The sequence below is a fragment of the Wallemia mellicola genome (assembly GCF_000263375.1).
Source record: "Wallemia mellicola CBS 633.66 unplaced genomic scaffold WALSEscaffold_3, whole genome shotgun sequence".
NCBI lineage: Eukaryota > Fungi > Basidiomycota > Wallemiomycetes > Wallemiales > Wallemiaceae > Wallemia > Wallemia mellicola.
In genome coordinates this window covers 559468-578731 of record NW_006531960.1, presented here as the reverse complement: position 1 = coordinate 578731, position 19264 = coordinate 559468, and the positions used below count along the sequence as shown (strand labels likewise).

The 19264-nt window shown below is 40.7% G+C and overlaps 8 protein-coding genes across 8 annotated transcripts; 6 read left to right on the top strand and 2 right to left on the bottom strand.

The window, feature by feature from the left end:
- Window positions 1–309: 309 nt before the first annotated feature.
- On the bottom strand, window positions 310–3007 carry WALSEDRAFT_31512 (BRF1-domain-containing protein). The gene is made up of 4 exons (XM_006956754.1): window positions 2750–3007; window positions 2656–2697; window positions 2400–2605; window positions 310–2352 (listed from the first exon to the last, which is right to left on the bottom strand). The coding sequence occupies exons 1-4, from the start codon at window positions 2934–2936 to the stop codon at window positions 367–369; spliced, it is 2421 nt and encodes an 806-aa protein (XP_006956816.1). The 5' UTR covers window positions 2937–3007; the 3' UTR covers window positions 310–366.
- Window positions 3008–3080: 73 nt separating this feature from the next.
- WALSEDRAFT_59611 (hypothetical protein) lies at window positions 3081–4566 on the top strand. The gene is made up of 2 exons (XM_006956753.1): window positions 3081–3987; window positions 4034–4566. The coding sequence occupies exons 1-2, from the start codon at window positions 3094–3096 to the stop codon at window positions 4529–4531; spliced, it is 1392 nt and encodes a 463-aa protein (XP_006956815.1). The 5' UTR covers window positions 3081–3093; the 3' UTR covers window positions 4532–4566.
- Window positions 4567–6506: 1940 nt separating this feature from the next.
- Window positions 6507–7048, top strand: WALSEDRAFT_35956 (ribosomal protein S8; the record flags this gene model as incomplete). Its single annotated transcript, XM_006956752.1, has 2 exons — window positions 6507–6861; window positions 6908–7048. The coding sequence occupies 2 exons, from the start codon at window positions 6507–6509 to the stop codon at window positions 7006–7008; spliced, it is 456 nt and encodes a 151-aa protein (XP_006956814.1). The 3' UTR covers window positions 7009–7048.
- A 290-nt stretch (window positions 7049–7338) lies between these two features.
- WALSEDRAFT_31509 (putative NADH-quinone oxidoreductase) lies at window positions 7339–8593 on the top strand. Its single transcript, XM_006956751.1, has 7 exons — window positions 7339–7612; window positions 7661–7682; window positions 7731–7762; window positions 7809–7835; window positions 7883–7937; window positions 7987–8185; window positions 8232–8593. Exons 1-7 carry the CDS (start codon window positions 7368–7370, stop codon window positions 8270–8272), a joined length of 621 nt encoding a protein of 206 aa, XP_006956813.1. The 5' UTR covers window positions 7339–7367; the 3' UTR covers window positions 8273–8593.
- Window positions 8594–8830: 237 nt separating this feature from the next.
- WALSEDRAFT_67690 (WD40 repeat-like protein) lies at window positions 8831–12043 on the top strand (the record flags this gene model as incomplete). The annotated part of the gene is made up of 7 exons (XM_006956750.1): window positions 8831–8867; window positions 8916–9104; window positions 9150–9326; window positions 9373–9655; window positions 9706–11073; window positions 11120–11785; window positions 11833–12043. 7 exons carry the CDS (start codon window positions 8831–8833, stop codon window positions 11993–11995), a joined length of 2883 nt encoding a protein of 960 aa, XP_006956812.1. The 3' UTR covers window positions 11996–12043.
- Window positions 12044–12059: 16 nt separating this feature from the next.
- On the top strand, window positions 12060–14956 carry WALSEDRAFT_59610 (hypothetical protein). Its single transcript, XM_006956749.1, has 5 exons — window positions 12060–12168; window positions 12215–12485; window positions 12531–13734; window positions 13783–14789; window positions 14836–14956. The coding sequence occupies exons 1-5, from the start codon at window positions 12161–12163 to the stop codon at window positions 14863–14865; spliced, it is 2520 nt and encodes an 839-aa protein (XP_006956811.1). The 5' UTR covers window positions 12060–12160; the 3' UTR covers window positions 14866–14956.
- Window positions 14932–17304, bottom strand: WALSEDRAFT_43560 (hypothetical protein). The gene is made up of 4 exons (XM_006956748.1): window positions 17102–17304; window positions 15351–17054; window positions 15129–15307; window positions 14932–15082 (listed from the first exon to the last, which is right to left on the bottom strand). The coding sequence occupies exons 1-4, from the start codon at window positions 17270–17272 to the stop codon at window positions 15037–15039; spliced, it is 2100 nt and encodes a 699-aa protein (XP_006956810.1). The 5' UTR covers window positions 17273–17304; the 3' UTR covers window positions 14932–15036.
- Window positions 17305–18092: 788 nt separating this feature from the next.
- On the top strand, window positions 18093–18888 carry WALSEDRAFT_62798 (60S ribosomal protein L7; the record flags this gene model as incomplete). The annotated part of the gene is made up of 2 exons (XM_006956747.1): window positions 18093–18209; window positions 18262–18888. The coding sequence occupies 2 exons, from the start codon at window positions 18093–18095 to the stop codon at window positions 18886–18888; spliced, it is 744 nt and encodes a 247-aa protein (XP_006956809.1).
- Window positions 18889–19264: the final 376 nt, after the last annotated feature.

Below are 19264 nucleotides of genomic sequence, written 5' to 3'. Positions count from 1 at the left end.
CAAAACTCACGTTGGAGAGCGCATCCCAAGAACCAGGCTCACATACTGTTACAAGTATGGCAATTATTGTCTACTTGCACATTCAGTCACCCGTTTCATCAAAATTTACTGCTACTTACAGCATACCAAACGCTTCTATACCAATGCACTTTGTAAGACATTCTTAACTGAGATAGAGGCAGTAAAGAATATTCAGATTGATCTCAAAACTATGTATGCAAAATCACATCATCCATGATGCAATAGTATAATTGCAACCTGACAATTAGTCAGGAACACAACATAATCACTCATTCGCTATCTCGTATTCATTAACAAATTAGATAAATTAGATAAGTATACAACAGCTATCTATATAAACAACAATTAATCCATATCATTATCAGAAAATTCTGCACCATATTCAAGTGCTGTTTGGTCTTCGCCCTCTTCTTCTTCATCCTCTTTCGCATCTTCTTTATCATCATCCTTATCATCTACTTCTCCAGGTGCAAGACTATTAATTTCGGGTGTGCCTGTGTCCTTCTTAAAGAGTCCATCGAGCGCATTGTAATTAATTTTCTTGGAAATCTTACGCTGCTTGAGTACTTGTGATGCCGCTTCAGCTGCATTCTCTGGTTTTGCTGATTGGTCTTTAGCTTTACGTTTCTTACGACGAGGTTTCTTCTGCTGATCTTGACCAGTAGCCTGGTGAAGGGCAATCTTTTCTAGATAATCCTTGTTAAATTCCATCCATATTCTCTCTTTAACTCGAACCTCATCTTCTCCTAGAATCATATCATCTAATTCAGATTCATCTAGACCTTGTAATTCATCGACGTTTGCGTTCCTCCTTTCAAGCTCGATTCTACGTCTCTCATCAACATTATCGAGTGTGTTTGCAAGCGAGCGAATGTTTGGATCACCAAGTGCTTGTGTTATCTCTTGCGTTATTCCTTCATCATCTTCATTTGGAGCTGAAGATTTAACATCCGGGTCACCTGGTTCTTCGACTACTTCTTCACCTTCTTTGTCATCATATTTTTCATTCTCATCCTTCTCGTTAGAATCATCTTCTCCGGGTTGTTGCTCGGATAATGGGGCGGCGGATGGTGAACCTGCTTCTTCTACAGTTCCGTCATCAGGTTGGTTGGGTGTATTATGAGCTTTTTCCATATCGATATTTTCATCATTGATGACCTCCGCACCGTTTTCATCCTCCTTGGTGTCAAGAACTTCCTCTTCATTGTCTTCATCATCTTTTTCATTGTGATCTATATCAAGTTCCTCCTCAAGTTCAACATCCTTCCTTTCTTCTTCTTCTCCTTCTTCCTCTTCTTCCTGTTCTCCTCGCTCTCCTCGTTCTTCTTCTTCTTCCTCATCTCTAGAAGGAGTCTCGGGATCATTGTTTATCGGAGTAGTAACCACATGATTGATACTGATATCTCTGAGCTTTGCTGGTTGATTGCTGATACCTTGTTCGTAAGCCTGTTCATCATTTACTTCATCCTCACCCGGATATACATAACTTGGTTCTTCTGAATTACGCAGAAGTCTATCGGATTTTCTGATAGAAGTCCTACTATATGTATTGCCATCATCACCATCTTCTGACTCCAATTCAAATATTTCAGAGCCTGAATAATCATCGTCGTCTTGCCGTGATTTCTGCTGCTTATAACGAGCTCTATCCTCACGAGCCTTCTCTATTCCTTTGCTTATTTTCTGTGGTGTAAAATCCTCTAACACGCCACTGACACCACATATAGTTTCATAATAGTCTTCAAATTGTTTATGAATTGGATCATTTCTTTTTCTCTTTGGACGTGTTGAGGCTTCAAGATTACGCTTCTTCTCCTTAGCTCTTTGAAGCTTTTGGGCTAATTCGCTCTCAGGTTTCGCAGCAGCTTCCTCTTCAATCTTCTCTTTACGTCTAGCTTTGTAGAATGTTGGTGGTAACGCTTCCTCGTTAGCTCTGTTATTATGCCAGTGTTGATCATCACGGAAATCCTCGATGGTAAGATCACCTGCTGTACTTCTACTAAACTCGTCAAGACGCTTTTGAACAGTGACGTCAGCAATTTTTACAACTTGTACGATCTCTTCAACAGATCTTCTAAAATTGTTCATACGAGCTGCTAGGAGTAGTGCAGCACCACAGATACCTGCTGGACGACGACCATGACTGATAAAATCTTCATCAAAACGTCGACAAAGTCTTGTAGCATCACTCGCTACCCTTTGAGTTTCTTGACCGAATTCTAACAAAGATGCGAACCTTTGAATGTAAATAGATGGATCCATTTCAGGTAATTTCAAGTCAAGCCTTTCAACCAGACGTAGGTAGGTAGTACCGAGTGCGAATACGTTAATCTAACGATTTGTTAGATAACTAAATAATGGAAGATTGTGCAACTCACTTGTAAGAAATCACTGAAGTCAATCAGCATGTGTGAATCCTTCTGTAAACGACAGGCAGCATATAGACAAGCTGATACTATGTAGACCGCTTTACGACCTCTTATGAAATTATTTTGTACTGCTAGCGTGTATATTCGCTCTCCAGATTCCGCTACAGCTTCTGATATTCTAAGAGCGGCCGCGAGTTGTCTGACGCGACGTTTACCTGTAAATAAAGTGTGAGACTATGTATATAATTTGAAATAATTCACTTACCTTCTTGTATTGTCTTATCTCTCGATTCTCTGCTTGTTCCGGCTATAAAGATAATTGAATTAGAAGATAAGGAAGAGAAATCTATGTAGCTTACTAGCATCATGAGCAACTAGTGTACCCGTTACATGCGCTTGTCCAGAAGATGACTCTGTAAATCCAACATCTGCGACGATATTGGATTCCTCAAAGACGATACCACAGTTTGCACAATATGAGCTACCGGATGAACTATCGTGATCGATATTCAAGCTACCACAATCTCTGCACGGTTGTTGTGGCATTATTATTTATCTTCAATTTCAGTCAGGTGATTTTTTTTGCTATAATTCCTTTTCTCGCTTGATGGTATAGCGGTAAGATACGATCGACGAAAAAAAATCGTCATAATCCGAGTTCGATGCGTGATGAGTGTAATATTATTTTTTGTTAATTACATCGATGATTGCAAGGAGTGTTAGAGGTCTCTACAGCGTTGGCGGCGCAAGATCTGCAATAGCGTCTAGGCGTTTAACTAGCATAAAAAACCACAGAACTATATTTAGTGAAAGTAAGAAGGCAGAAGAGTTAGCTACATCTTCACTCCCTGTAAAAGCTGTAAATGATCCACCAGCTGCATCAACAGCCACATCTACAGCTGTAGAATCAACTACTGAAACCCCTGCTCATTTACAAAATATTGTAGAAAGCACAACGGAACCATTGAAATATGGTGATCTCGCAGAATTGGGATTGTGTAACAAATGGTATGGCTTCGTACAACAAGCATTAGAAGCTGTTCATGTATCAACTGGTTTACCTTGGTGGGCCACTATTGCAGTCACTACAGTATCACTCAGATTAGCATTGTTCCCATTACTTAGAAACTCATTAATACACACATCAAGAATGGCAGTACATCAACCAGAAATGCAAGCCAAGATCAACGCTATGACTGCAGCAAAGAAGCAAGGTAAAGATCAAGAAGCTGCTGTACTCGGTCAAGAAATGAGAATGTTCATGAAAGAGAAGAACTTGAAACCACTCAGAGGTTTAGTTTTACCACTCATTCAAATGCCATTATTTATTGCGTTCTACTTTGGTTTGGACGATATGGCCAGATTACCCCTCAAGCAAATGGCCGAAGGTGGCTTTGGTTGGGTACAAAACCTCACAGTACCAGACTACACCTGTATACTACCAATTATATCATCTTCACTCATGTTCAAGAGTATCAGTATGGGTCCAGATGGTAGTGGAAGTGTTCAATCACCACAAGCACAGAAGATGAAACCGTTCTTCCAAATTGGTTCCTTCATAATCGTACCAATGGCATGGTGGTTACAAATGCCAAGTGTGAGTGTCTTTTTCTCCGTTGAAATGTACTCATAATATTAAAAAGGCTGTTTTCATCTACTGGTGCACCACCAATGCATTCTCACTTGCACAATCTTACTTACTCAGCTCAACCGCTGTCAGAAAAAGCATGGGTTTGCCTTCATTGGATACAATCGCTGAAAACAACAAGAAAAACTTTCCCCAACAGTATGCAAGCGAAAACCAAAAGCAACCAGGATTTATGGAAAGCGTAAAATCATCTTACAACACTTTCAGAGAAGAATTCGAGGAAAAGAAGAAGCCAATGTTAGAAGAAGCAAGACAGAGAGAAAAGGCCAACAGAGAGAAGCTTATCCGTCAATCCTATGAATCAGAAAGAAGCGATAAAGGTCTCTATGAAAGTGCCGAGGCTGCTGAGAGCAAAGGTAAGGATGACGAAGTCTCTCACAAAAACCCAACACTCTTGGCAATGGATGATGAAAAACGTGCCAGAGCACTTAAGAATGAACAGCAAAGACTTGCGAGATTTCAAAGAAATAGTAAAAGACAATCTAGATACTAGACTATTGTAATATCATAGATTTATTTCAAACCTTGTTACATCACAACCAACAGGCTGATAGATGACAGACGCGGTATTCAAGAGAAAGTACACGTCTACGAATAGTTATAAGGATAGAAAGAGAAAATTGGACTGTGTAGATAAACCGGAGGATGTGAATGATAGTAACATATCAGCTGAGGGGTCGTTATCTAAAACCACATCACAATCAAAAATAAGGAGAAATATGCAGCCGAGGTCAGCGTCCATAGTAGAGATGGACAAGGACGTTGTTCAACATTCTTCAGAGCATCAAGACGATAACAACGCGACTGATAAGTCGATAAACAACGATGATATACCAGCAGCAACAAAAACACAATCAGCAAATTCCAAGCGCACCTACGCTAAAGTGAGAAGCTATCGTAATGACGCGCCTTCTTCAAACTGGATAGATGAACCCTTGAGGGAAGATTACAGCGAGTTGAGAAAGAAATGGGGTGTGGATGAAAGGTGAGACTAGTATGATATTAAGACTACTACTAATAAAGTATCTCAGTGACGAAGAAGAAGTATATGCGCCAACACACAAATCATTCTCACAGTTGCGGTCTATGGGTGTAAATAGGAGGTTTGACGAAGAGCTTGATTATATCTGTGATGGTTTTCTTGGAACTTCATCAAATATTCGTCGTTCATCCGCTTTGAGTGTCTCACAGAAGCTCATAAACCAAGATTGGAAGAAATGGCTGTTAGATAGCGAAGAATGTCTTGATAAACTATGGAAAGGCTTGACCCAGTATTCATCAACAGGTGACGCAATATTTGACGCAGTCGCTTCAATTATAATCGCACATTTATCACAAACGACAAGTATATCACCGATCAATTCACTGTCACCTTCATTTTGCAGTACAATCGGGAAGCTCTATCAAAGCAATAACTCAAGCGATGCTTTTAGAATGAATGAGAAGTTCTTATCACGATCGGAACGCCCTTTGTTGCGTGAGGTGAGGAAAGTGGCTCAAGAGGTCTTGCATAATAGTGAGATTACGATACCAAACTTTCTTGTTTTTGCGTTAGGCGGCATAGGTGGTTATACCTCTTTGATAGACTATAGTGATGTCGTTGATGTCGCGATCGACGCGTTCAATCGTACTCAAGTTGTTGATAAGGTAGGTGATGCAAACGACAAACATTTCAAGTTTTCACACTAGTAATCAGCAATTAGAACATATTATGAACCTCATGAGAGTAATTGAGACGTCTTCAGACGTTGCGGACAGAGGAGTGTTTAAGAAGTTAACAATGGTTTTTGGTTTGTTGGCTGACCAGGAACATTGCAAAGAGGGTAAGATTACATCTTATCATATATAACCAGACTAAAAGTCTTTAAAGAACACCTTAAAACTACGACAAAAGCAATGGTGGCACTTAGTGTTACCAGAAAAAATACCATCAGGGAGACGTTTGTGACTAAACGAGTTGTGATTGATGCTCTAACACATCTCTCACAGTGCCAAGGTGACAATAACTCAGATTTAGTATGCTTGTTACTTGGTCTTGTGATGAATTTGTTAGAGTTGGGTGGGGATAATGTTAAAGATGTATACCAGGCTATCTCAGAGGGTATGTTAGATATTTATGTATATAACAGGCCTAAAAAGAATCTCAGATAGCACGATTAGTGTAATTTTCAATGTAAATTACACCGGGTTAAACACTAGTGATACAACAGAACTGAATGAAATGTCGTCGAAAGTAGTATCGTGTACGCTGTCAGCGTGCATATTATCACATTGTATCGTTGGTATACCTTCCTTCGCTGATAAACTGAAGGATCAAATCAAGTTAGATGATATGATAAAACTTCTCAAGTTGAATTTAATAGTAGAAGACGAAAGCGAAAAAGCTACAAATTTAATTGAAACTGTAGAGAGTATTGTAAATAATAATAAATAGACACTGTCTTCTCTCTTATAAGCTCACTATCATCATGCTACCACACAACACTTGCTCAATTATACAAAACGCTTCGCGAGCAGCGATACCAAAAGTACCGTTGCAATACACCAACCAAAATTTCCACTTATCGAGGCTATTGCTCGACCAGGGCTTCATTACAAACGTTACACTCGGTAGTCCTTCTTCTAATAATCCTAGTACATTCCTGCCGACAGATGAGCAGCACAGACGCATCTGGATAGAGCTGAAATATAGATCTAATAGACCTGTTTTGAACAATATGTCAGTAATTTCTAAACCATCAAAAAGAGTTTGGATGGAGAAGGATGAAGTGAAGAGATGGGTGAATGGTGCGAGAATAAAGGGTGTTAGTGGATTGAAACTTGGTATGTTGTAGTTGTATACTATCTTCTCACAATCTAACGATAACAGGCGAAGTAGGCTATCTCAAGACCCATGGATACGGATGGCTGGAAGCCAGAGACGCAGCTAGGAGAAACCTCAGCGGGCAAGCTATGGTACGCTGCTCATAAATATTATTTTATACAAAACAACTTTGCATAATATATTCTATCTTTGATTGCTGATGCGTGTTTATAAGAACTTAGGATTATAAATTCTTTAGTCATTGATGTTTGTCATGAATATTCGTCATGAATGTCCTTCATATCTAATGAGACATTCATATGCTGAGCATCCATTTCTAAGGGAAAATAGGAGTCAAGACTATAGGAAATATACATAGATACGCGAATATTAGACATACAAAAGCTAAAATACTTTAATAATCTAATTAGTCATTTTAAAAATCTTGCTGACATTAGATTTCATAATCTTACCTTTTTTAAGCGCGCACTGACAACTTGAGAAAAACACTCATCAAAAAATAACAATGGTCGCTAGAATCGCTCAATTAGAATACAGCACTTACGGACACATCCACACCGTCGGTGACAAGGTCTTCGAAGGTCTCAATGAAGCTGGCGTCCAAGTCGACAGATTCAGAATCGAAGAGACACTCCCAAAGGAAGTTTTGGCTAAGATGGGTGCTCCAGAGAACCTCAGAGCTGATCTCCCAGTCTTTGAGGCCTCAAAGTTACCAGAATACGACGGTATCATCTTCGGTTTCCCAACCAGGTACGTGATGATCGCGACTAGAATCTTCCATCTAACAATCTCCTCTAGATACGGTAGAACCCCAGCACAAGTAAATACATACCTCGTCTCGTCCCGCGACAAAGCTAATTTCACATAGGTCAGCGCTTTGTTCGACCGTACCGGTGGCATGTGAGTTCTTTTATACTTTATGGCGCGTTTTACTAACATGTCTCAGCTGGGCCAAGGGTGAACTCGTTGGAAAGTGAGTTTGCTAGCAAACCACTTGTCTTTTAGCTAATCAGCCCTTAGGTTCGCTAGTGTCTTTGTTAGCACTGCTTCACAACACGGTGGTCAAGAAACTACCGTGAGTTATAATGTTATATATCGCATCCATCTGTCTGACAACATCTCAGGCTTTGACCACCTACCCATTCTTCGCCCACCACGGTATGAACATCGTCAACTTCGGTTACCAACACCCAGCTATGTTCGGTCTTGACGAAGTTGTTGGCTCAAGCGCATACGGTGCTGGTACCCTCGCTGCTGGTGACGGTAGCCGTCAACCATCAGAAGCTGAGCTCTCAATTGCCCACGCTCACGGAAAGCACTTCGGTATGGTACTAAAAGATTGTGAATTCCAATTTAACATGTTTGACAGGTTCCGTTGTCGCAACTCACAAGCTCGGTAGCGAAAAGTAAGTTTCGATATAAAAAATAGGACACTTCAGACGCTTAAAGAATCGAAATGAATGAAATTGACTTTTATGTGCGACTGCCAGTTTCTAACCCATTGAGACAGCTTTCATTCGTACCTTTTCGTGTCATTGAAGTTGTCGTTATCGTGAATGAAAAATTTCTAACAATTGTTTCAGATTAGCTGCCAAATTAGCTGCCGAAAAGAACGGTGAACCAGCTGCAGCAGCTGGTACCGAGGGTGCTACCAAGTCAGCTGAGGAGACTCAAGAAGCTCCAAAGGAAGAATCTGCTGACAAGCAAGCTGAGCAAGACAAGCCAGCTGAAGAGACCCCAGCTGAGAAAAAGGAAGACGCCAAGGATGGTGCTCCAGCTGAGGAAAACGTCAAGCAAAAGAAAGGTACTTTCAAGAAGATCAAGAACCGTATTTCAAAGATTCTCTAAGCTCATAATGCTTACAACTAGATATACTTAATTGATAATACTTAATATTTCCCCTTAAATAATCAGTATTTGGAATCTATATACATATATACCTTTCTTTTGTTTTAACTATCATCATATATGAGAGTAATTCGGCCAGGTTGGGCGGTACACGAGGGTAAGAACGTGTAAGATGGTAAATAACGCTTAATAACCTATTGTATAGTCGGTGATCACGATAGAAAGAAGCGTCAAGCGATATTCACGCTAGACGTGCATCCAGACGGTAGTAGACTCGCAACTGGTGGTATAGACGCAATAATTAGAGTATGGACTACAGCACCTATAAGAAATGAAAAGCTAGAGTCTAATGAGCGCGTTCCAAAGCAGCTATCAACTTTAGATCAACATTCAGGTGCGTTATCTCATACGACCTGAGAAGATTACTCAATGATCATAGGGCCTGTACTTTCTGTGCGGTGGAGTAATTCAGGCAGATACCTAGCATCTTCATCTGATGATCGTGCCATAATTATCTGGGCTATCGACCCAAATGGCGGTGGAAAAGTATTCGGTAGCACCGAAGTTAATATCGAAGGCTGGAAAGCAGAGAGAGTTCTTAGTGGACATGACAGTGGTGTGTATTTCTCAAAAGCTATGGTTTTCTCTCATATACCTTTCAGATGTGACTGAGATAGCTTGGTCAAAAGATGATAGATATTTAGCAAGCGTAGCTATGGACGGCTGCTTTATGGTACACGATACACAAACATTCGAGCGAATTATAAAGATTTCAGGTCACGACAGCTCTATTAAAGGTCTTGGATTCGATCCATCAGGACACTTCTTAGCAACAGCTTCTGACGATAGAAGTTTGAAAATATGGAGAACTTCTGATTGGGGTTTACAAGCAAGCATTACTGACCCTTTTGAGGACTCTCCGAGAGCATTTGTTAGGCGGTTATCGTGAGTGTGTTTGTTTACTAGATAAAAATTACTGATGAACATTCATACAGTTGGTCTCCAGATGGTGCTAACGTTATATGCGCAAATGCTATTACCGACAGTGTCTTTGTTGCAGCTGTAGTAAAACGAAGCGACTGGTCATCGCAAATGAAACTAGTTGGTCATGAAAATAGCGTTTTATGTACAGCATTTAACCCACGAATGTATAAAGATGGTGAGAATGGAATGTACAACATCTGTGCAACAGGCTCAACAGATTCTGTCATATCAATATGGAAAATGAACACATCAAAACCACTTATTGTCATCAAGGACATATTTGAGCGTCAAGTTTTGGACCTGAGTTGGTCTAGAGATGGTAACACACTCTATTCATGTTCTGCTGATGGTAGCATTATTGCGCTTTCATTTTCGCAAGAGGAGCTTGGCCAGCCGGTAGCTGATCAAGAAATTAGCAATATCCTCATTAATTATGAGAAGCCAGTTGCACCTGCCTTCCCTATCATGCCAATACAACAGGTTCGCCCTACACTTCAAAAGGAGCCTTCGCAGCTGGAGAAACTAATGGAAAATAAGAGAGCTGCTCCAACTGCTAATGAGCCATCAAAAAAGAAGAGAATTGCACCAACGCTCGTCGAGAAACTACCTGGTATTCCTGATACGCCAAGCAACCCATTTAACCCACCTGTTCCAGGGCCAAGCACTTCTGCATACCCACCACAACCAGTTTATTACCCAAGTGCTAACATACCTTCACAAACATTCAATCCACCACAGCTACCTTCAAATATGTTGATGCCAATGACACTTCCGCATCCTCAAAATCCAAATGTCGTCGGATATTGGTTACCATATATCAAAAATCCAGACGAAGAAGAAGAAGGTGGTGATGATGAAGATACACCTATGGAAATCGAGGAGATGGATCCAAGTCGTGTGAAGATATCAAATATACCTTCTGGATTGTTATACAAGAACGTCAAAGCTCGTACATTAGGTCATGGCGTAAAGAGAGAGGAAGTTGAGGTCAAAGATATAGGTGAAGTGAGACGTATCACTAAGGATGTAACTATTGGTGTTCCAACTATTAAGTCAGTCCTTTTCCATCAGTTTATGGGTGCGGCAACAGTTGGAAACAAAGAACTTGATCGAGTTGAGGTCAGAAATGCTATTACTGATGATAAAAATGACGTTGAAATGAACAACGGAAGTGAAGATATTCCGAGGAAATACCCTGATTTACATAACGAAATACTTATGCTTAGCAAACGCAGTGATACTAATGTCAGTAACCATGGAAAAGTAATATGGGTTGATTATGCCTCATCTAGAGTGGTGAATGTCTCAGTTGGAGACAATTTCGTTGGTGTTAGTCTTGAAGATGGTACTTTGAGAATATACAGCTTTTCTGGAAGAAGGTAAGGAAATCGATAATAGGGAAATATAGTACTAAATATACATTAGAATTTTTCCGGATATTACACTCGATTCAACTTGTTCATTCTTGGAGGCTGAAGCAACAAAGCTACTCGCTATCACCTGCTCTGGAAGCGTTTACGTGTATTGCACTAAAACGCGAAAGATATTGTTTGAGAAGACATCACTCAAGCCACTCTTGAATGCATCAGATATTACTATCAATTCTGTGAGGCTCCGTTCAAATGGCGTACCTGTTGTCATTCTTTCCAATGGAACTGCACACGCATACGACTTTAATCAATTTAGGAGTTGGACTCTTATCAGTAGTACAAGGTTTGTTAAGTCAGATGCATGGGATAGAAGAGGGAGACAACGGCAATCATCATCATCGGCTGCCCAAAGTACACAATCACAACATCATTATCAACAACAACAATCAAACCCAATTTCTAGTATTGAGATTAAACTGAATGAGTTGCTAGTTGACGAAAAAATAAGTGAGCCAATAAATACAGATAAGGACAGTATGGAAGAGGAGGAAGCTGTATACACTCTGAGCCACTTAGAAACTCGTTTACACGGCGCAATACTTCTTGATTCACCAACCGAATTCAGGAACTCAATGATAGCATATGCGCGCAGATTGGGAGACGAAGGTTTCAGAGGAAAAGCAGAAGAATTCATGAAGGAGTACATGGGTCCAATATTCTAGTGAGTAGAGTATAATATTATAAATAGCATAAATTAATGTTCCTTAGCAATCACAACCGAGGAGAAGAATTCACACCGACGGTTCTCGGCTACAAGAAGAGGGATCTCGTTAAGGAGTTCGCAAATACACTAGCAAAGAGCAAACCGCTAGCAAAACTTGGCCAGGAGTATTTAGATTTATTAAAGCAAATTAATTCAGAGATTGTATAATTTATTTATTATTCAAAAGTGTGGGGTTGATAAATCATCACAATTACGTCCATGAACAATGAATACGGTCTACCCGCAGAACTTGCCAGTGCAGCTTCTGTGGCAGGACTGAGTGATAGAAACTGGGATGCTGATGATGTGAGAGCTTTCCAAGAGTTTCTCGATATGAGAGGGTGAGTTGCTAGATAGTCGTCTGACATAGCTAATATCTCTATCTAGGAGAGCTATGCAGCAATCTATCCCACCTGTAGCAGCAGCACCTGCCGTCACAACTGTACAGCCGTTCAACGAGTACATCAGTCTAGGTTTGGAGGGGTCGACGACGACGGAGAGCACACCACAGATACATAGTTCACCTCCTATGGGATCCACTTCTACAATGTCACGCGATGATCTACAAACACAGTCTAAAGAACAAGAGTCAGCTGACAAGAAGAAGTTCAGGAGGAGTAGAAAAGGTTGCTACACCTGTAGAGCTAGAAAAATTAAGGTTTGTTCAGATCAAATGTTAGAATTAGCCAATAACAATCTATAGTGTGATGAAGGCAGACCTGTATGTCATCGATGCCAAGTAGCAAAGCGAGAGTGTAAATTTCCGCCTTCAATCGATTACAACAACGATAACAACAGACGGGGTACCGGAAATTTAGATGACGAGGATTCAAATGGTGACCGACCCGGTTGGCTCAAGTATACGACAGATCCCCCAGATTTCTTAGCCCCGTTCTTGCCCGATAGTAGTAGTAACCCGACAGCACCACGAATCACCAATGATTCAGAAGCTTCACAAGTATCACAGATTGGTCCGAGATTTCCTGCTCCAACTTTCTTAGACGTAGACGGAAATATTGGTCCAGCTCTAAGCAACGCATTCCCACCACCACAACCAGATGTTAGTTTATCACAGAATATGGCCAGCTTTACAAGGGATTTTGAGATGTTGTCTCAGGGTTCTGAAACACCTGCTCATAAAAGACAAAGGAAGAGTGAAGATAAAAGCGTAGACAATGACGATACATCTATGCAGCCGTCAACACCTTCACCTTTTGACGCATTATATCCACCATCACCATTCGCGATCCCATTCGAAACTAAATTTCCAACATCATCAAATCCACCAGATATTAGCAAATTGAGAGAAGATGAGCGCGCGGATCCACCACGTACAACGGCATTCCAAATAGATGAAGGAGAAGGAGAAGATGACGATACACTTCATAAGCAATTAACAAAAAATATGGAGAGTTCAACATCCAAAACGTCATCTGTTGAAACTAGTTCACCTTTATTGTCGAATCCAGATTATCTTTTTCCTTTCTTTCCCGCTCCTCAGGATAGAATGTTGGTACATCATTATCTTACTCAATCTGTTAGATTCATTATCGCACTCAATCTACCCCATTCAGTTAATCCGTGGATACGTATACATGCGCCATTAGCGTTTGGTATGATTGCAGACAAGAATCCGAATGAAGCCTATGCCCAAGCACAAGTTACTGGACAGGGGATTAGTGTAGAAGCACTCCGCACGGGGTTGTTGAGTGTCTCGGCTGTACATCTTGCTTATCTCCGTGGAAAAGATCCGGCAAGTAGAGATCTAGCAGCTAGCCTGAGAAGAACTGCTGTTAGGTATCTCCAAAAAGCAGTCAGCGCAGGTGAAGTTGAGACAGACACTTTCTTGGCCGGTGTACTTAGTGTCGCAATGCGTGATATTCTAGCTGGTGATCCTGGATGGAAAGGTGATTATTGTGTTATTACTATAAGCATATCGTTAACAATTCTATTAGGTATTTTAGAGCTTGCGAAATCTGTTATACAAAAACGTGGTGGACCTATAAAAATGCTTGAGACGGGCAAACCATCAAAGAAGAAAGAGGTTTCAGTTCCTAGATTTTTATTAGAACAATTAGCAACACGTGATGTATTTGGTTCCCTCACAACGGGCGAAGAGCCTGCTATTATCAAAGGCTGGTCACCGTGGTTCCTAGAATTAGGTGAAACTGGTAGTTGTGATTGGGAATGGGAAAGTGTAGAGCGTATGTTTGGTTTGAGTAGGGGTATGGTTGATCTTATAGCACGTATCTCTTCACTTGTTGCAAGAAAACGTAAATTAGGATTACCATTGTATGAAAATGATGCTCAGAAAGCTGAACGATGCGGTTGCAATAGCGGTGATTCAACACCTGAAATGAGAGGTAGATCAGAATTACGTAGTAATCGTAAAGTTAGATCATCAGGTAGTGATTCACGTTCACGTACTAGAGTTTCACGTCAAAGTCGTTCATCAAATTCACGTACTCGTTCACGCTCAGCGAGAAGGAATACAGATAATAATGACGTTATTAAAGAAATGCGTAGACAGGCATTACAGGAAGAAGCTAGAGAGACTCTTGCCGAGCTTGAAAATTTCTCTAATCAGATGAACTTCATACAGTTACATCCTAGAGTTAGCGTTGGTAATCATGCCCATAGGTACGCAATGCAAATTCATATTCTTCGTAATTTATTTGAAGTTTCGACGAATGATGAGAGGGTCGTAAGGGCAACGGAAAGTATACTTGAAGTATGCTTTGAAGGATCGTCTACTGGGATGGTAGTCTGGTTGACCTGGCCAGTATTGATTGCAGGTATGCACTCCACATCATACGAACAGAGAGCATCTGTACTTGCACTTTTACAATCGTTTAAAACGCAAGCTTGTTGGGATGTTGAATCAGCTGAGGCTATTTTGAAGGAATATTGGAGAAGATACGACCTTGGTCATAACACACTCTCCTGGATGGATGTTATGAGGGTAGGTATTGATCTTCTTTTGAGGTGCTTTTCTAAAATTTTCTTAGGATATGAATTTGGACGTCTTGTTGGTTTAAAGTTTTTATTAGAGCGTATCGTTATAGAAGAGATCTGCGTAAGAAAAAAAGAATTTGTGTACTTTTATTCATTGAAATATGTCATGACAAGAAATTTTAGAAGATAAAGCGGGTATTACTATCCTTTTTGTATATTTTACTGTTCTTTTGGTATGCATGTTGTTGATATAGTTAAGAAGATGGTTGTGTTTCACCAACGAATGACAAACTGTATACACTATCTTTTTTGTTAATACTGCACGACACCGTATACTTTCACTTACGTTCCATCTGCACAGCCGAATACAGCCTGCTGGTGATCAATGCAAATTGATAATGGACCTCTATTACTATTCGCGAGCGACTCTTTCGCTTCCTCGCTAGTGACTTCCTCAGGACGTGGAGAGAGTTCCTCCCAAACACCAGTAATAGGTACGGTTTCACCTAACGTTGAACAGAATAACTAGAGAGTTGTTAGTCATATTAGATCAGTAAAATCTACTCACTCTTCTATCTGCACCTGAACGAGATGAGAAACGAGTTGAAGTGACGACTCTATGTTTAGAAACATCAGTTGCACCAACTGGTGCCATATTTTGGGTGTGAGTAATTTGTACAACTTTTGGCGCTTTAATCAATATTGGCGCACTTCTCTTCTTAATTTGAGTTTGACCCGATTGGACTGAAGAATGCGCACTTGGGTTGGAAGTCGACTGTGTACTGTTAACATCTGAGGCCGTCTCATCAGAGCTATTCTTGCGTATTGGTGGTGGCAGTATTCCTGATTTACGTGGACCACTTCTGCCGTTCTTGGCGAGTGGCGCACCAATTGAGGCCCTGGATGTGCGCGGCTTAAGTGTGGAAGTAGGTGCAGGTGCCGCTGGAGCTGGAGCACTGAGCACTACTTCCTCTTCACCTTCATCCCATTGGAGATGAATAAGGTGATTCTTCGTTGCGCATGTCATGCTGAGACCTTCAGCACCGAACCATGTTAGCATTGTGTCAGCAGTGTAACCAATTCCACTTAGTTCTGGTGATAACGATGATAATCTATATTGCGATGTCATTTCACGTTTTGTTATTGAAAAACAACGTATGATGGAGTCTACGGTGACAGCTATGAATTTATCCGCATCTATAAGTTGAACACCAATTGAAACGTTAGTTTGTTGACCGAAGCGAGCTATTCTATCGCCTGTTCTCCAATTCCAAACGACGAGTGCTTTATCTTGACCAGCAGAGACAAGGAACTCGTCATTACAAGCGACTGCGCGAATACCCCTATTATGACCCTGTAACATCTGCAATGGCTGGTTTGTCAATGTCGAGTAGACGACTACCCGACCAACGTCAAAATAACCAGCTGCTAAGATTTTATGATTTGGGAGGTAATCTAAACAACTAATAGCTTTGGCTTGTAAAATGCTCTTACATTCGCCTCCATTCTTGAGATCCCATATGCGCAATGTTTGGTCGTAGGATCCAGTAACGAGAATGCCACCTTTGAGCTGCATAGATGTGACGTAATTTGTATGTCCCGGTAAGAACTTTATCGATTGGGCTATACCTTTCGACCAGTTTCGTTCTCTAAAGTGAAGCGCTCTATAGAGGGACTCCCAATTTTCTTCGTTTTCAGGTGGTACGACTGGATCAGGATCTGAAGCTGTCAAGCGCAAGACAAAAGCGCGCCATAGTTGAGGAAGTTTCATTAATTCGTACCAACGTTTTGAGATGAGTTTACAGTTCAGAGCTTCTTTTACATCCAGATATGACAGAATTTCTGTTGAAATTCCTTCAGGGAGCGTACCCAAAACATCGAAAGCGCTAGCTGCGTATTTCTCAAGCATCCTTATTGTTGTTGAGATATCATGTGGTAATGCGCTCTCTAGTACTACTCTTAGGAGTCTTAATCGTTCATCTTGGTGCAATTGTTTAACTGCTCTTTTCACAGCAATTTCATCAAAATTTGGTCGAAGTATGTTTGAAAGATCAGTACGCGATGAGAAATTCTGCATTGTAACTGGTCTATTTATTTTTAAATCATGATTCTCTTTCTCTAAACGACTCAATTCATATTTCATATCACGTATTTCAGCTTGTAAAGCATATAATTGCGCCGCTGAGCTACCTTGCGAGCTTTCCAAGAGACGCTTATAGCTGATAATAGTTGATGAATGTTGTGAAGAGAGTAGTTGTAAAGTTTCAAGGAACTATTATGGTTGTTAGTAAGACAACAGTATATGAGCACAAATCATACATCTTCGTCTAGTGCAGCTGGATCATTGTCTGCTGTTTCTAAATCCCATTTCGTGTCTGCTATACTTAGTCCAGCTATTGTGCGTCCTTGTGTGATATCTGCAAGGTAATCATTTGATGGTGAAATAGACGACTGTAATGGTGAACGTGTTGTACGTTCTGACGGAGGCATGGGTGAATATATAGGCGTATGTCCTAAATGACTACCAGTTGGTGTACTTTCTTGATGTCTTTGTGGTGTATGAGAAGGTGTATGTGTTGGTGTTAGAGATACCATTTCTGGAGTTTTCTGTTGTTTATTTGGTGTATTATTTGGCTTATTATTAGAAGCTTGATTCTCTTTATTATCCTTGCTGTTAGATGTACTGTTCATGGTGATAGAACTCCTCAATGGCTCAGATTTCCGTGGTTTGAAGGCCCTTCTAGCTGCGTTTGCAGATCTGTCATTAGCGTTGTTTGTAGATACAGTTCTAGTGCGTAATGGTGTATTCGCTGGCCGGCCTGTAGTAGGAGTGGACATGGACGTGCGTATGTAAGCGAAGGGAAGTTGTATTAAGTGAATGTATATGTATATGAATCACGTATACTCAAGCTTATATATCTCTAGTGTACAAGTGTAAGAAGATAGCGTATCTCAAGCAAATAGTCAAATAGTGCAGAGATATATAGCATGATAGGAGAGATATATTGGTAAAGAAGACTATAGAACGTATGAAGCTGTAGATCTCTTCTCACCTCTATCACCGACATCAGAGATCTGCTATATCGAAAAAGAAAGAGAGATGATAAATAAAATAAATAACTATTAACAATAGATGCAGTATATCTCTTATATATTTCCCCTCTCGGCTTCTTGAATTTTAATTTTTAAATTTCGTGGACTGAATTCGATGAAATCCTTCTCTGGTCGTTTCTTGCTTGTGAGCTGCCAACCGCTGGAAGGTAAAATAAGAAAATAAAGAGAGGAATAAATAATCTGACATCTTTGTAGAATGTCTACAGTCCCTACCCTTCAGAAAATCGAGCAGCCAGAGACGATCTTGAAGAAGCGTAAGCAGGACAACAAGGCTAGAGAGGAGAAGCTCGCCAAGGCTGCTGAAGCTAAGAAGGTATGTTATTCGATTTATTTGCAAAAATTTCGACTGATCATTCAATTTTTAGGCTCAAAAGGCTAAGCGTGCAGTCATCTTCAAGCGTGCTGAGCAATACGTTAAGGAGTACAGAGTCAGAGAAGCTGAGGAAGTACGTCTTAAGCGTGTTGCACGTGCAAACGGTGACTTCTACGTTCCACCACAATCAAAGGTCTACTTTGCCATTCGTTTACGTGGTGTTTCCAACATTGCACCAAAGCCACGTAAGATCATGCAGCTCTTGCGTCTCTTAAAGATCAACTCCGGTGTCTTCATCAAGGTCAACAAGGCTACCGAGCAAATGCTCAAGATGGTCGAGCCATACGTCGCCTACGGTGAGCCAAACTTGAAGTCAATCCGTGAGCTCGTCTACAAGCGCGGTTACGGTAAGGTAAACAAGCAACGCGTTCCTTTACAAGACAACGCTATCATTGAGAAGGAACTCGGCCAATACGACATCCTCTCAATTGAAGATTGCATCCACGAAATTGCAACTGCTGGCCCACACTTCAAGCAAGTTACTAACTTCCTCTGGCCATTCCACCTCAGCTCTGCCAACGGTGGTTACAGACAACGCAAGCTTCTCCACTTCGTCGAGGGTGGTGATGTCGGTAACAGAGAGAAGTTCGTCAACGACCTCATCCGCAAGATGAACTAAGCGTGCACTTTTTGTACACCTTAAATATAAAATTTTACTTTAACTTTTTTGTCTGTTAGGTGTGTTTCAATAGTATATGCGAACTTCCATCTGTCAACTTATGAGGGATGTTATTAGTATAAACAATTTAAAGCTAACTACTAGCGTCGGTAGTGACAGATTTAGAAACATCGCTGTCGAGCCAATAAAATTAGACATAAACTGTAGAACGAATATACAGAAGGACTTGGATAAGAGTATAAATTATGCGGACCTTACCGATTCTTTAAATAGAGTATCTCAGCGTAAATACGATAGTCTCCCTGCGCTTTCTAGCGCTATATCATCAGCTGCATTCTCTTATCAAGGCGTAGAAGCACTCAATTTGAGGTTATCG

Bases quoted from the DNA above. Each gene is read 5' to 3' on its own strand.
- WALSEDRAFT_31512 (XM_006956754.1), bottom strand. From the start codon at position 2,936: ATGCCACAACAACCGTGCAGAGATTGTGGTAGCTTGAATATCGATCAC. The intron at 2,606-2,655 runs GTAAGTGAATTA...CTTTATTTACAG, and splicing joins AGATAAGACAATACAAGAAG to GTAAACGTCGCGTCAGACAA. The intron at 2,353-2,399 runs GTGAGTTGCACA...ACAAATCGTTAG, and splicing joins ACTTCAGTGATTTCTTACAA to ATTAACGTATTCGCACTCGG.
- WALSEDRAFT_59611 (XM_006956753.1), top strand. From the start codon at position 3,094: ATGATTGCAAGGAGTGTTAGAGGTCTCTACAGCGTTGGCGGCGCAAGA. The intron at 3,988-4,033 runs GTGAGTGTCTTT...AATATTAAAAAG, and splicing joins GGTGGTTACAAATGCCAAGT to GCTGTTTTCATCTACTGGTG.
- WALSEDRAFT_31509 (XM_006956751.1), top strand. From the start codon at position 7,368: ATGGTCGCTAGAATCGCTCAATTAGAATACAGCACTTACGGACACATC. The intron at 7,683-7,730 runs GTAAATACATAC...AATTTCACATAG, and splicing joins ACGGTAGAACCCCAGCACAA to GTCAGCGCTTTGTTCGACCG. The intron at 8,186-8,231 runs GTATGGTACTAA...CATGTTTGACAG, and splicing joins CGCTCACGGAAAGCACTTCG to GTTCCGTTGTCGCAACTCAC.
- WALSEDRAFT_59610 (XM_006956749.1), top strand. The intron at 13,735-13,782 runs GTGATTATTGTG...CAATTCTATTAG, and splicing joins TGGTGATCCTGGATGGAAAG to GTATTTTAGAGCTTGCGAAA. The intron at 14,790-14,835 runs GTAGGTATTGAT...AAATTTTCTTAG, and splicing joins CCTGGATGGATGTTATGAGG to GATATGAATTTGGACGTCTT.
- WALSEDRAFT_43560 (XM_006956748.1), bottom strand. From the start codon at position 17,272: ATGCCTCCGTCAGAACGTACAACACGTTCACCATTACAGTCGTCTATT. The intron at 17,055-17,101 runs GTATGATTTGTG...CAACCATAATAG, and splicing joins CAGCTGCACTAGACGAAGAT to TTCCTTGAAACTTTACAACT. The intron at 15,308-15,350 runs GTGAGTAGATTT...ACAACTCTCTAG, and splicing joins GTTCAGGTGCAGATAGAAGA to TTATTCTGTTCAACGTTAGG.